The sequence below is a fragment of the Penaeus vannamei genome, chromosome 4 (assembly GCF_042767895.1).
Source record: "Penaeus vannamei isolate JL-2024 chromosome 4, ASM4276789v1, whole genome shotgun sequence".
NCBI lineage: Eukaryota > Metazoa > Arthropoda > Malacostraca > Decapoda > Penaeidae > Penaeus > Penaeus vannamei.
This window is the reverse complement of record NC_091552.1, coordinates 11,170,956-11,183,455: the sequence shown is the minus strand read 5'-3', so window position 1 is coordinate 11,183,455 and position 12,500 is coordinate 11,170,956. Positions and strand designations below refer to the sequence as shown.

Below are 12,500 nucleotides of genomic sequence, written 5' to 3'. Positions count from 1 at the left end.
TGGTTGAATTCAAGGATGATGTGGAAAAGCTTGAAGAAGTGGTTGTGTTCGTAGTTGAAGAGGTACTTGATCCTATAGAGGAGCTGGTGTCTGGAGAAGAGCTGATTGAAGACATGGTTGTTTCCTCACTGGTTTTGGAGCTAGATGAAGCAGTTGAATCCACAGAGGAATCAGTTGAAGTGGTGGCTTCGGAGGAGGACGTGGTTGAATCTGATGAGGAGCTTGGGAAAGTAGAAATTGTGGGCTCCAAAGAGGAGCTGGAGGAGGAGTAGCCTGAAGAAGAGCTGGTGTAAGTTGAAGAGGTTTGTGAGCCCATGGAAGAGCTTGAGTAAGTATAATCGTCAGTGGTGGTAGTTGGAGAAGTGCTTGAATCCAAGGATGATGTGGAAAAGCTTGAAGAAATGGTTGTGTCCGTAGTTGAAGAGGTACTTAATCCTATAGAGGAGCTGGTGTCTGTGGAAGAGCTGATTGGAGAAATGGTTGTTTCCTTACTGGTGCTGGAGCTAGATGAAGCAGTTGAATTCACAGAGGAATCAGTTGAAGTGGTGGCATTAGAGGAGGATGTGGTTGAATCGGATGAGGAGCTTGGATAAGTAGAAGCGATGGGCTCGGAAGAGGAACTGGATGAGGAGTATCCTGAAGAAGAGCTGGTGTAAGTTGAAGAGGTTTGTGAGCCCATGGAAGAGCTTGAGTAAGTAGAATCGTCAGTGGTGGTAGTTGGAGAAGTGCTTGAATCCAAGGATGATGTGGAAAAGCTTGAAGAAATGGTTGTGTCCGTAGTTGAAGAGGTACTTGATCCTATAGAGGAGCTGGTTTCTGTAGAAGAGCTGATTGAAGACATGGTTGCTTCCTCACTGGTGCTGGAGCTAGGTGAAGCAGTTGAATTCACAGAGAAATCAGTTGAAGTGGTGGCTTTAGAGGAGGATGTGGTTGAATCGGATGAGGAGCTTGAATAAGTAGAAGGAGCGATGGGTTCGGAAGAGGAACTGGATGAGGAGTATCCTGAAGAAGAGCTGGTGTAAGTTGAGGAGGTTTGTGAGCCCATGGAAGAGCTTGAGTAAGTAGAATCGTCAGTGGTGGTAGGTGGAGAAGTGCTTGAATCCAAGGATGATGTGGAAAAGGTTGAAGAAGTGGTTGTGTCCGACGTTGAAGAGGTACTTGATCCTATAGAGGACCTGGTGTCTGTGGAAGAGCTGATTGAAGACATGGTTGCGTCCTCACTGGTGCTGGAGCTAGATGAAGCAGTTGAATTCACAGAGAAATCAGTTGAAGTGGTGGCTTTAGAGGAGGATGTGGTTGAATCGGATGAGGAGCTTGAATAAGTAGAAGAAGCGGTGGGTTCGGAAGAGGAACTGGATGAGGAGTATCCTGAAGAAGGGCTGGTGTAAGTTGAAGAGGTTTGTGAGCCTATGGAAGAGCTTGAGTAAGTAGAATCGTCAGTGGTGGTAGTTGGAGAAGTGCTTGAATCCAAGGATGATGTGGAAAAGGTTGAAGAAGTGGTTGTGTCCGTAGTTGAAGAGGTACTTGATCTTATAGAGGAGCTGGTGTCTGTGGAAGAGCTGATTGGAGAAATGGTTGTTTCCTTACTGGTGCTGGATCTAGATGAAGCAGTTGAATTCACAGAGGAATCAGTTGAAGTGGTGGCATTAGAGGAGGATGTGGTTGAATCGGATGAGGAGCTTGGATAAGTAGAAGCGATGGGCTCGGAAGAGGAACTGGATGAGGAGTATCCTGAAGAAGAGCTGGTGTAAGTTGAAGAGGTTTGTGAGCCTATGGAAGAGCTTGAGTCAGTAGAATCGCCAGTGGTGGTAGTTGGAGAAGTGCTCGAATCCAAGGATGATGTGGAAAAGCTTGAAGAAATGGTTGTGTCCGTAGTTGAAGAGGTACTTGATCCTATAGAGGAGCTGGTGTCTGTGGAAGAGCTGATTGGAGAAATGGTTGTTTCCTTACTGGTGCTGGAGCTAGATGAAGCAGTTGAATTCACAGAGGAATCAGTTGAAGTGGAGGCTTTAGAGGAGGATGTGGTTGAATCGGATGAGGAGCTTGAATAAGTAGAAGAAGCGGTGGGTTCGGAAGAGGAACTGGATGAGGAGTATCCTGAAGAAGAGCTGGTGTAAGTTGAAGAGGTTTGTGAGCCCATGGAAGAGCTTGAGTAAGTATAATCGTCAGTGGTGGTAGTTGGAGAAGTGCTTGAATCCAAGGATGATGTGGAAAAGCTTGAAGGAATGGTTGTGTCCGTAGTTGAAGAGGCACTTGATCCTATAGAGGAGCTGGTGTCTGTAGAAGAGCTGATTGGAGAAATGGTTGTTTCCTTACTGGTGCTGGAGCTAGATGAAGCAGTTGAATTCACAGAGGAATCAGTTGAAGTGGTGGCATTAGAGGAGGATGTGGTTGAATCGGATGAGGAGCTTGGATAAGTAGAAGCGATGGGCTCGGAAGAGGAACTGGATGAGGAGTAGCCTGAAGAAGAGCTGGTGTAAGTTGAAGAGGTTTGTGAGCCCATGGAAGAGCTTGAGTAAGTAGAATCGTCAGTGGTGGTAGTTGGAGAAGTGCTTGAATCCAAGGATGATGTGGAAAAGCTTGAAGAAATGGTTGTGTCCGTAGTTGAAGAGGTACTTGATCCTATAGAGGAGCTGGTGTCTGTGGAAGAGCTGATTGGAGAAATGGTTGCTTCCTCACTGGTGCTGGAGCTAGATGAAGCAGTTGAATTCATAGACGAATCAGTTGAAGTGGAGGCTTTAGAGGAGGATGTGGTTGAATCGGATGAGGAGCTTGAATAAGTAGAAGAAGCGGTGGGTTCGGAAGAGGAACTGGATGAGGAGTATCCTGAAGAAGAGCTGGTGTAAGTTGAAGAGGTTTGTGAGCCCATGGAAGAGCTTGAGTAAGTAGAATCGTCAGTGGTGGTAGTTGGAGAAGTGCTTGAATCCAAGGATGATGTGGAAAAGGTTGAAGAAGTGGTTGTGTCCGTAGTTGAAGAGGTACTTGATCCTATAGAGGAGCTGGTGTCTGTGGAAGAGCTGATTGGAGAAATGGTTGTTTCCTTACTGGTGCTGGAGCTAGATGAAGCAGTTGAATTCACAGAGGAATCAGTTGAAGTGGTGGCATTAGAGGAGGATGTGGTTGAATCGGATGAGGAGCTTGGATAAGTAGAAGCGATGGGCTCGGAAGAGGAACTGGATGAGGAGTATCCTGAAGAAGAGCTGGTGTAAGTTGAAGAGGTTTGTGAGCCTATGGAAGAGCTTGAGTAAGTAGAGTCCTCAGTGGTGGTAGTTGGAGAAGTGGTTGAATTCAAGGATGACATGGAAAAGGTTGAAGAAATTGTGTCCGTAATTGTAAAGGTACTTGATCCTATAGAGGAGCTGGTGTCTGGAGAAGAGCTGATTGAAGACATGGTTGTTCCTTCCTCACTGGTGCTGGAGCTAGATGAAGCAGTTGAATTCACAGAGGAATCAGTTGAAGTGGTGGCATTAGAGGAGGATGTGGTTGAATCGGATGAGGAGCTTGGATAAGTAGAAGCGATGGGCTCGGAAGAGGAACTGGATGAGGAGTATCCTGAAGAAGAGCTGGTGTAAGTTGAAGAGGTTTGTGAGCCCATGGAAGAGCTTGAGTAAGTAGAATCGTCAGTGGTGGTAGTTGGAGAAGTGCTTGAATCCAAGGATGATGTGGAAAAGCTTGAAGAAATGGTTGTGTCCGTAGTTGAAGAGGTACTTGATCCTATAGAGGAGCTGGTGTCTGTGGAAGAGCTGATTGGAGAAATGGTTGTTTCCTTACTGGTGCTGGAGCTAGATGAAGCAGTTGAATTCACAGAGGAATCAGTTGAAGTGGAGGCTTTAGAGGAGGATGTGGTTGAATCGGATGAGGAGCTTGAATAAGAAGAAGCGGTGGGTTTGGAAGAGGAACTGGATGAGGAGTATCCTGAAGAAGAGCTGGTGTAAGTTGAAGAGGTTTGTGAGCCCATGGAAGAGCTTGAGTAAGTAGAATCGTCAGTGGTGGTAGTTGGAGAAGTGCTTGAATCCAAGGATGATGTGGAAAAGCTTGAAGAAGTGGTTGTGTCCGTAGTTGAAGAGGTACTTGATCCTATAGAGGAGCTGGTGTCTGTGGAAGAGCTGATTGGAGAAATGGTTGTTTCCTTACTGGTGCTGGAGCTAGATGAAGCAGTTGAATTCACAGAGGAATCAGTTGAAGTGGAGGCTTTAGAGGAGGATGTGGTTGAATCGGATGAGGAGCTTGGATAAGTAGAAGCGATGGGCTCGGAAGAGGAACTGGATGAGGAGTATCCTGAAGAAGAGCTGGTGTAAGTTGAAGAGGTTTGTGAGCCCATGGAAGAGCTTGAGTAAGTAGAATCGTCAGTGGTGGTAGTTGGAGAAGTGCTTGAATCCAAGGATGATGTGGAAAAGCTTGAAGAAGTGGTTGTGTCCGTAGTTGAAGAGGTACTTGATCCTATAGAGGAGCTGGTGTCTGTGGAAGAGCTGATTGGAGAAATGGTTGTTTCCTTACTGGTGCTGGAGCTAGATGAAGCAGTTGAATTCACAGAGGAATCAGTTGAAGTGGAGGCTTTAGAGGAGGATGTGGTTGAATCGGATGAGGAGCTTGAATAAGAAGAAGCGGTGGGTTTGGAAGAGGAACTGGATGAGGAGTATCCTGAAGAAGAGCTGGTGTAAGTTGAAGAGGTTTGTGAGCCCATGGAAGAGCTTGAGTAAGTAGAATCGTCAGTGGTGGTAGTTGGAGAAGTGCTTGAATCCAAGGATGATGTGGAAAAGCTTGAAGAAATGGTTGTGTCCGGAGTTGAAGAGGTACTTGATCCTATAGAGGAGCTGGTGTCTGTGGAAGAGCTGATTGGAGAAATGGTTGTTTCCTTACTGGTGCTGGAGCTAGATGAAGCAGTTGAATTCACAGAGGAATCAGTTGAAGTGGTGGCATTAGAGGAGGATGTGGTTGAATTGGATGAGAAGCTTGAATAAGTAGAAGAAGTGGTGGGTTCGGAAGAGGTACTGGATGAGGAGTATCCTGAAGAAGAGCTGGTGTAAGTTGAAGAGGTTTGTGAGCCCATTGAAGAGCTTGAGTAAGTAGAATCGTCAGTGGTGGTAGTTGGAGAAGTGCTTGAATCCAAGGATGATGTGGAAAAACTTGAAGAAGTGGTTGTGTCTGTAGTTGAAGAGGTACTTGATCCTATAGAGGAGCTGGTGTCTGTAGAAGAGCTGATTGAAGACATGGTTGTTTCCTCACTGGTGCTGGAACTAGATGAAGCAGTTGAATTCACAGTGGAATCAGTTGAAGTGGTGGCTTTGAAGGAAGACATGGTTGAATGCGATGAGGAGGTTGGATAAGTAAAAGAAGTGGTCGGTTTGGAAGAGGAACTGGATAAGGAGTAGCCTGAAGAAGAGCTGGTGTAAGTTGAAGAGGTTTGTGAGCCTATGGAAGAGCTTGAGTAAGTAGAGTCCTCAGTGGTGGTAGTTGGAGAAGTGGTTGAATTCAAGGATGATGTGGAAAAGGTTGAAGAAGTGGTTGTGTTCGTAGTTGAAGAGGTACTTGATCCTATAGAGGAGCTGGTGTCTATGGAAGAGCTGGAGTTGGAGTAGATTGAAGACATGGTTGCTTCCTCAGTGGTGCTGGAGCTAGCTGTAGTCGAATCCACAGAAGAATCAGTTGGAGAAGTGGTGGATTGGAAGGAAGACGTGGTTGAATCCGATGAGGAGCTTGGGAAAGTAGAAGTTGTGGGCTCCAAAGAGGAGCTGGAGGAGTAGCCTGAAGAAGAGCTAGTGTAATTTGAAGAGGTTTGTGAGCCTATGGAAGAGCTTGAGTAAGTAGAGTCCTCAGTGGTGGTAGTTGGAGAAGTGGTTGAATTCAAGGATGATGTGGAAAAGCTTGAAGAAGTGGTTGTGTCCGTAGTTGAAGAGGTACTTGATCCTATAGAGGAGCTGGTGTCTGTGGAAGAGCTGATTGAAGACATGGTTGTTTCCTCACTGGTGCTGGAGCTAGATGAAGCAGTTGAAGTGGTGGCTTCGGAGGAGGAGGTGGTTGAATCGGATGAGGAGCTTGGATAAGTAGAAGAAGTGGTGGGTTCGGAAGAGGAACTGGATGAGGAGTAGCCTGAAGAAGAGCTGGTGTAAGTTGAAGAGGTTTGTGAGCTTGAGTCAGTAGAATCGTCAGTGGTGGTAGTTGGAGAAGTGCTGGAATCCAAGGATGATGTGGAAAAGGTTGAAGAAGTGGTTGTGTCCGACGTTGAAGAGGTACTTGATTCCATAGAGGAGGTGGTATCTGTGGAAGAGGTGGAGCTGGAGTAGATTGAAGAGGTGGTTGTTTCCTCAGTGGTGCTGGAGCTAGCTGTAGTCGAATCCACAGAAGAATCAGTTGGAGAAGTGGTGGATTGGAAGGAAGACGTGGTTGAATCCGATGAGGAGCTTGGGAAAGTAGAAGTGGTGGGCTCCAAAGAGGAGCTGGTGTAAGTTGAAGAGGTTTGTGAGCTTGAGTCAGTAGAGTCCTCAGTGGTGGTAGTTGGAGAAGTGCTGGAATCCAAGGATGATGTGGAAAGGCTTGAAGAAGTGGTTGTGTCCGACGTTGAAGAGGTACTTGATCCTATAGAGGAGCTGGTGTCTGTGGAAGAGCTGATTGAAGACATGGTTGTTTCCTCACTGGTGCTGGAGCTAGATGAAGCAGTTGAAGTGGTGGCTTCGGAGGAGGAGGTGGTTGAATCGGATGAGGAGCTTGGATAAGTAGAAGTGGTGGGTTCGGAAGAGGAACTGGATGAGGAGTAGCCTGAAGAAGAGCTGGTGTAAGTTGAAGAGGTTTGTGAGCTTGAGTCAGTAGAATCGTCAGTGGTGGTAGTTGGAGAAGTGCTGGAATCCAAGGATGATGTGGAAAAGGTTGAAGAAGTGGTTGTGTCCGACGTTGAAGAGGTACTTGATTCCATAGAGGAGGTGGTATCTGTGGAAGAGGTGGAGCTGGAGTAGATTGAAGAGGTGGTTGTTTCCTCAGTGGTGCTGGAGCTAGCTGTAGTCGAATCCACAGAAGAATCAGTTGGAGAAGTGGTGGATTGGAAGGAAGACGTGGTTGAATCCGATGAGGAGCTTGGGAAAGTAGAAGTGGTGGGCTCCAAAGAGGAGCTGGTGTAAGTTGAAGAGGTTTGTGAGCTTGAGTCAGTAGAGTCCTCAGTGGTGGTAGTTGGAGAAGTGCTGGAATCCAAGGATGATGTGGAAAGGCTTGAAGAAGTGGTTGTGTCCGACGTTGAAGAGGTACTTGATCCTATAGAGGAGCTGGTGTCTGTGGAAGAGCTGATTGAAGACATGGTTGTTTCCTCACTGGTGCTGGAGCTAGATGAAGCAGTTGAAGTGGTGGCTTCGGAGGAGGAGGTGGTTGAATCGGATGAGGAGCTTGGATAAGTAGAAGTGGTGGGTTCGGAAGAGGAACTGGATGAGGAGTAGCCTGAAGAAGAGCTGGTGTAAGTTGAAGAGGTTTGTGAGCTTGAGTCAGTAGAATCGTCAGTGGTGGTAGTTGGAGAAGTGCTGGAATCCAAGGATGATGTGGAAAAGGTTGAAGAAGTGGTTGTGTCCGACGTTGAAGAGGTACTTGATTCCATAGAGGAGGTGGTATCTGTGGAAGAGGTGGAGCTGGAGTAGATTGAAGAGGTGGTTGTTTCCTCAGTGGTGCTGGAGCTAGCTGTAGTCGAATCCACAGAAGAATCAGTTGGAGAAGTGGTGGATTGGAAGGAAGACGTGGTTGAATCCGATGAGGAGCTTGGGAAAGTAGAAGTGGTGGGCTCCAAAGAGGAGCTGGTGTAAGTTGAAGAGGTTTGTGAGCTTGAGTCAGTAGAGTCCTCAGTGGTGGTAGTTGGAGAAGTGCTGGAATCCAAGGATGATGTGGAAAGGCTTGAAGAAGTGGTTGTGTCCGACGTTGAAGAGGTACTTGATCCTATAGAGGAGCTGGTGTCTGTGGAAGAGCTGATTGAAGACATGGTTGTTTCCTCACTGGTGCTGGAGCTAGATGAAGCAGTTGAAGTGGTGGCTTCGGAGGAGGAGGTGGTTGAATCGGATGAGGAGCTTGGATAAGTAGAAGAAGTGGTGGGTTCGGAAGAGGAACTGGATGAGGAGTAGCCTGAAGAAGAGCTGGTGTAAGTTGAAGAGGTTTGTGAGCTTGAGTCAGTAGAATCGTCAGTGGTGGTAGTTGGAGAAGTGCTGGAATCCAAGGATGATGTGGAAAAGGTTGAAGAAGTGGTTGTGTCCGACGTTGAAGAGGTACTTGATTCCATAGAGGAGGTGGTATCTGTGGAAGAGGTGGAGCTGGAGTAGATTGAAGAGGTGGTTGTTTCCTCAGTGGTGCTGGAGCTAGCTGTAGTCGAATCCACAGAAGAATCAGTTGGAGAAGTGGTGGATTGGAAGGAAGACGTGGTTGAATCCGACGAGGAGCTTGGGAAAGTAGAAGTGGTGGGCTCCAAAGAGGAGCTGGTGTAAGTTGAAGAGGTTTGTGAGCTTGAGTGAGTAGAGTCCTCAGTGGTGGTAGTTGGAGAAGTGCTGGAATCCAAGGATGATGTGGAAAGGCTTGAAGAAGTGGTTGTGTCCGACGTTGAAGAGGTACTTGATCCTATAGAGGAGCTGGTGTCTGTGGAAGAGCTGATTGAAGACATGGTTGTTTCCTCACTGGTGCTGGAGCTAGATGAAGCAGTTGAAGTGGTGGCTTCGGAGGAGGAGGTGGTTGAATCGGATGAGGAGCTTGGATAAGTAGAAGAAGTGGTGGGTTCGGAAGAGGAACTGGATGAGGAGTAGCCTGAAGAAGAGCTGGTGTAAGTTGAAGAGGTTTGTGAGCTTGAGTCAGTAGAATCGTCAGTGGTGGTAGTTGGAGAAGTGCTGGAATCCAAGGATGATGTGGAAAAGGTTGAAGAAGTGGTTGTGTCCGACGTTGAAGAGGTACTTGATTCCATAGAGGAGGTGGTATCTGTGGAAGAGGTGGAGCTGGAGTAGATTGAAGAGGTGGTTGTTTCCTCAGTGGTGCTGGAGCTAGCTGTAGTCGAATCCACAGAAGAATCAGTTGGAGAAGTGGTGGATTGGAAGGAAGACGTGGTTGAATCCGATGAGGAGCTTGGGAAAGTAGAAGTGGTGGGCTCCAAAGAGGAGCTGGTGTAAGTTGAAGAGGTTTGTGAGCTTGAGTCAGTAGAGTCCTCAGTGGTGGTAGTTGGAGAAGTGCTGGAATCCAAGGATGATGTGGAAAGGCTTGAAGAAGTGGTTGTGTCCGACGTTGAAGAGGTACTTGATCCTATAGAGGAGCTGGTGTCTGTGGAAGAGCTGATTGAAGACATGGTTGTTTCCTCACTGGTGCTGGAGCTAGATGAAGCAGTTGAAGTGGTGGCTTCGGAGGAGGAGGTGGTTGAATCGGATGAGGAGCTTGGATAAGTAGAAGAAGTGGTGGGTTCGGAAGAGGAACTGGATGAGGAGTAGCCTGAAGAAGAGCTGGTGTAAGTTGAAGAGGTTTGTGAGCTTGAGTCAGTAGAATCGTCAGTGGTGGTAGTTGGAGAAGTGCTGGAATCCAAGGATGATGTGGAAAAGGTTGAAGAAGTGGTTGTGTCCGACGTTGAAGAGGTACTTGATTCCATAGAGGAGGTGGTATCTGTGGAAGAGGTGGAGCTGGAGTAGATTGAAGAGGTGGTTGTTTCCTCAGTGGTGCTGGAGCTAGCTGTAGTCGAATCCACAGAAGAATCAGTTGGAGAAGTGGTGGATTGGAAGGAAGACGTGGTTGAATCCGATGAGGAGCTTGGGAAAGTAGAAGTGGTGGGCTCCAAAGAGGAGCTGGTGTAAGTTGAAGAGGTTTGTGAGCTTGAGTCAGTAGAGTCCTCAGTGGTGGTAGTTGGAGAAGTGCTGGAATCCAAGGATGATGTGGAAAGGCTTGAAGAAGTGGTTGTGTCCGACGTTGAAGAGGTACTTGATCCTATAGAGGAGCTGGTGTCTGTGGAAGAGCTGATTGAAGACATGGTTGTTTCCTCACTGGTGCTGGAGCTAGATGAAGCAGTTGAAGTGGTGGCTTCGGAGGAGGAGGTGGTTGAATCGGATGAGGAGCTTGGATAAGTAGAAGTGGTGGGTTCGGAAGAGGAACTGGATGAGGAGTAGCCTGAAGAAGAGCTGGTGTAAGTTGAAGAGGTTTGTGAGCTTGAGTCAGTAGAATCGTCAGTGGTGGTAGTTGGAGAAGTGCTGGAATCCAAGGATGATGTGGAAAAGGTTGAAGAAGTGGTTGTGTCCGACGTTGAAGAGGTACTTGATTCCATAGAGGAGGTGGTATCTGTGGAAGAGGTGGAGCTGGAGTAGATTGAAGAGGTGGTTGTTTCCTCAGTGGTGCTGGAGCTAGCTGTAGTCGAATCCACAGAAGAATCAGTTGGAGAAGTGGTGGATTGGAAGGAAGACGTGGTTGAATCCGATGAGGAGCTTGGGAAAGTAGAAGTGGTGGGCTCCAAAGAGGAGCTGGTGTAAGTTGAAGAGGTTTGTGAGCTTGAGTGAGTAGAGTCCTCAGTGGTGGTAGTTGGAGAAGTGCTGGAATCCAAGGCTGATGTTGAAGTACTTGAAGAAATGTTTTTGTCCGTGCTTATAGTGTTAAGGGATAACAAACTTTTCTTTGTTATTAAATCTGGATATGAGGTGATGTAGTTTTCTTTTTCTATTGAAGATTTTAGTCTAGGATATCCTGATGGATGTGAAGTTTTGTTTGATAATTCAGAAAGGGATGATTCTAACGAAGTGAGTGTATTCCCAAAGTTGAAATATCTGTCTGTGGAATTTTTCATAGAGGGTATTTTGGCGTTGGATGTAATTGCCAGGATCATAAATAGGAGAAAACATAGTCTCCCAGAGAACATTCCTTCGGTATTCCTTTTCTTTTTTCTGTAAACAATAAAAGAAAAATATAATATTTTTTATAAACTTCCTCTTATACATCTTTCAAAATATTAAGTTTTATATAATATAAGTTTTATATATATAATATATAAGTTGTGTGAATAATGATAAGTCAAAACACAATTTATGAATCGCATACATTAAAAGAGGAAGAAAGAGAATGAATTTAACATACTGGACCTAGGAGAAATCTTATGACCGGAAGTACGATGTGTAAAAGCAGAAGGAAGTCTAATATACTCAAGATGAGAGACAACTCTGGATTAACATTAACTTTTAAACTAAAAATATAATCCTGCACATGCGCAGAACGAGTTAGTTAATCCTACTAATCATCAACTCCATAGAAAACATGAATTTGAGTTGCCATTAATGTTTCATATAAACGCGAAACAAATTCTGACATTTTCACGGTAAAGATATAACTGAAAATTCATCAATACATATCAGTGATTCTCGTACTAGGGAATTTCAATGGAAAGCTGGGCGGAGGAAGTTTTGAAGACATTGCTGGACAGTGTGGACGAGGTCGCAGAAATGAAAGGTGCACAAGATGAATAGAATGGTGGGTAGAAATTGTGAGGAACACGCGGTTTAAACGCCACCCTCGGAGAATATACACATGGTCATTCCTTGGAAACAGATCGCGGAACAAAATAGATTACACAACAGTCAATAGAAGCTTTAGAAATGCATTCCAATAAGGGAAAACATATCCAGATGGAGATGGTAGATGGAGATACCGATCATAACTCAATAGTAGCAAGAGTGAAATCTAAAAGAAATTGCAAGAAGAAACAAGAAAATGAGTTTAGGAATGAAGAAAAAACAGGTCAGGGATAGAGGACGAAAATAAAGAAAGACAGTAAAATGACAAAACCATGGATGACGAAAGAAATCCATACACTAATAAATGAAAGAACATACAAAGATAAAGATGAGAACAATAGGTACATATACGAAATACGAAAATACATAGCGAATGTGAGGAAGCACATAATTTGAACAACTAAATAAGGTTGACCAACAGCAGATGGATTAGAAATTAGGAGAAATCACCAGCAAAAGGAAATACAACCAAAATTTAACAATAAAGAAGAAAGGTAGAACAGCAGCCGTGGAACTAGACGAAGTTATAACAAAGAACAAAGCAGAAGAGGAAAATGATAAGGGGCGAGATAAGTGAGAGAAGGAATGGAAGCAACACTAGATGATGGGAAAAAAAACAAAGAATAGGTTAGGATGGAATCGCAACAGAAATGCTGGAAGCAGTAAATGAATTTGGTATAAATGATATGGCAGAGATAGTCAATAAAACTTACAGTACATGATAGTTAGCAGAACAAATGTGTTAATCAGTATTCATAGCCATACTCAAGAACCAAGAAACACTAGATTACAACAAAAATCAAACTTTCACTATCATGAACCATCTGACACAAATGATTCTACGGATTATTACCAGTAATATGGATTTAGCAGATGATACAGTACAAGAAATTCCATCTTAGTGATAAGAAGATTAGCAGAAAATAAGATTGAGATACAAAAAGAAACAGACAAAAAAAAAGAAAAAAAAAACATTCGACAGAGTAAAACATAAAGAACTGATAGACATGCTTATCA

At 45.1% G+C, this 12,500-nt stretch overlaps 1 protein-coding gene across 1 annotated transcript in view; it reads right to left on the bottom strand.

Annotated features, from left to right (window-relative positions):
• LOC138861466 (serine-rich adhesin for platelets-like) overlaps window positions 1–12,500 on the bottom strand; it is a 26,658-nt gene that overhangs the window by 3,088 nt on the left and 11,070 nt on the right. The window contains exon 2 of the mRNA XM_070120648.1: window positions 1–10,859. This exon is cut by the window's left edge and continues 575 nt beyond it. Within this exon, the coding sequence (XP_069976749.1) occupies window positions 1–10,834 (10,834 nt within the window). The 5' untranslated portion in view covers window positions 10,835–10,859. The remainder of the gene's footprint in view (window positions 10,860–12,500) is intronic.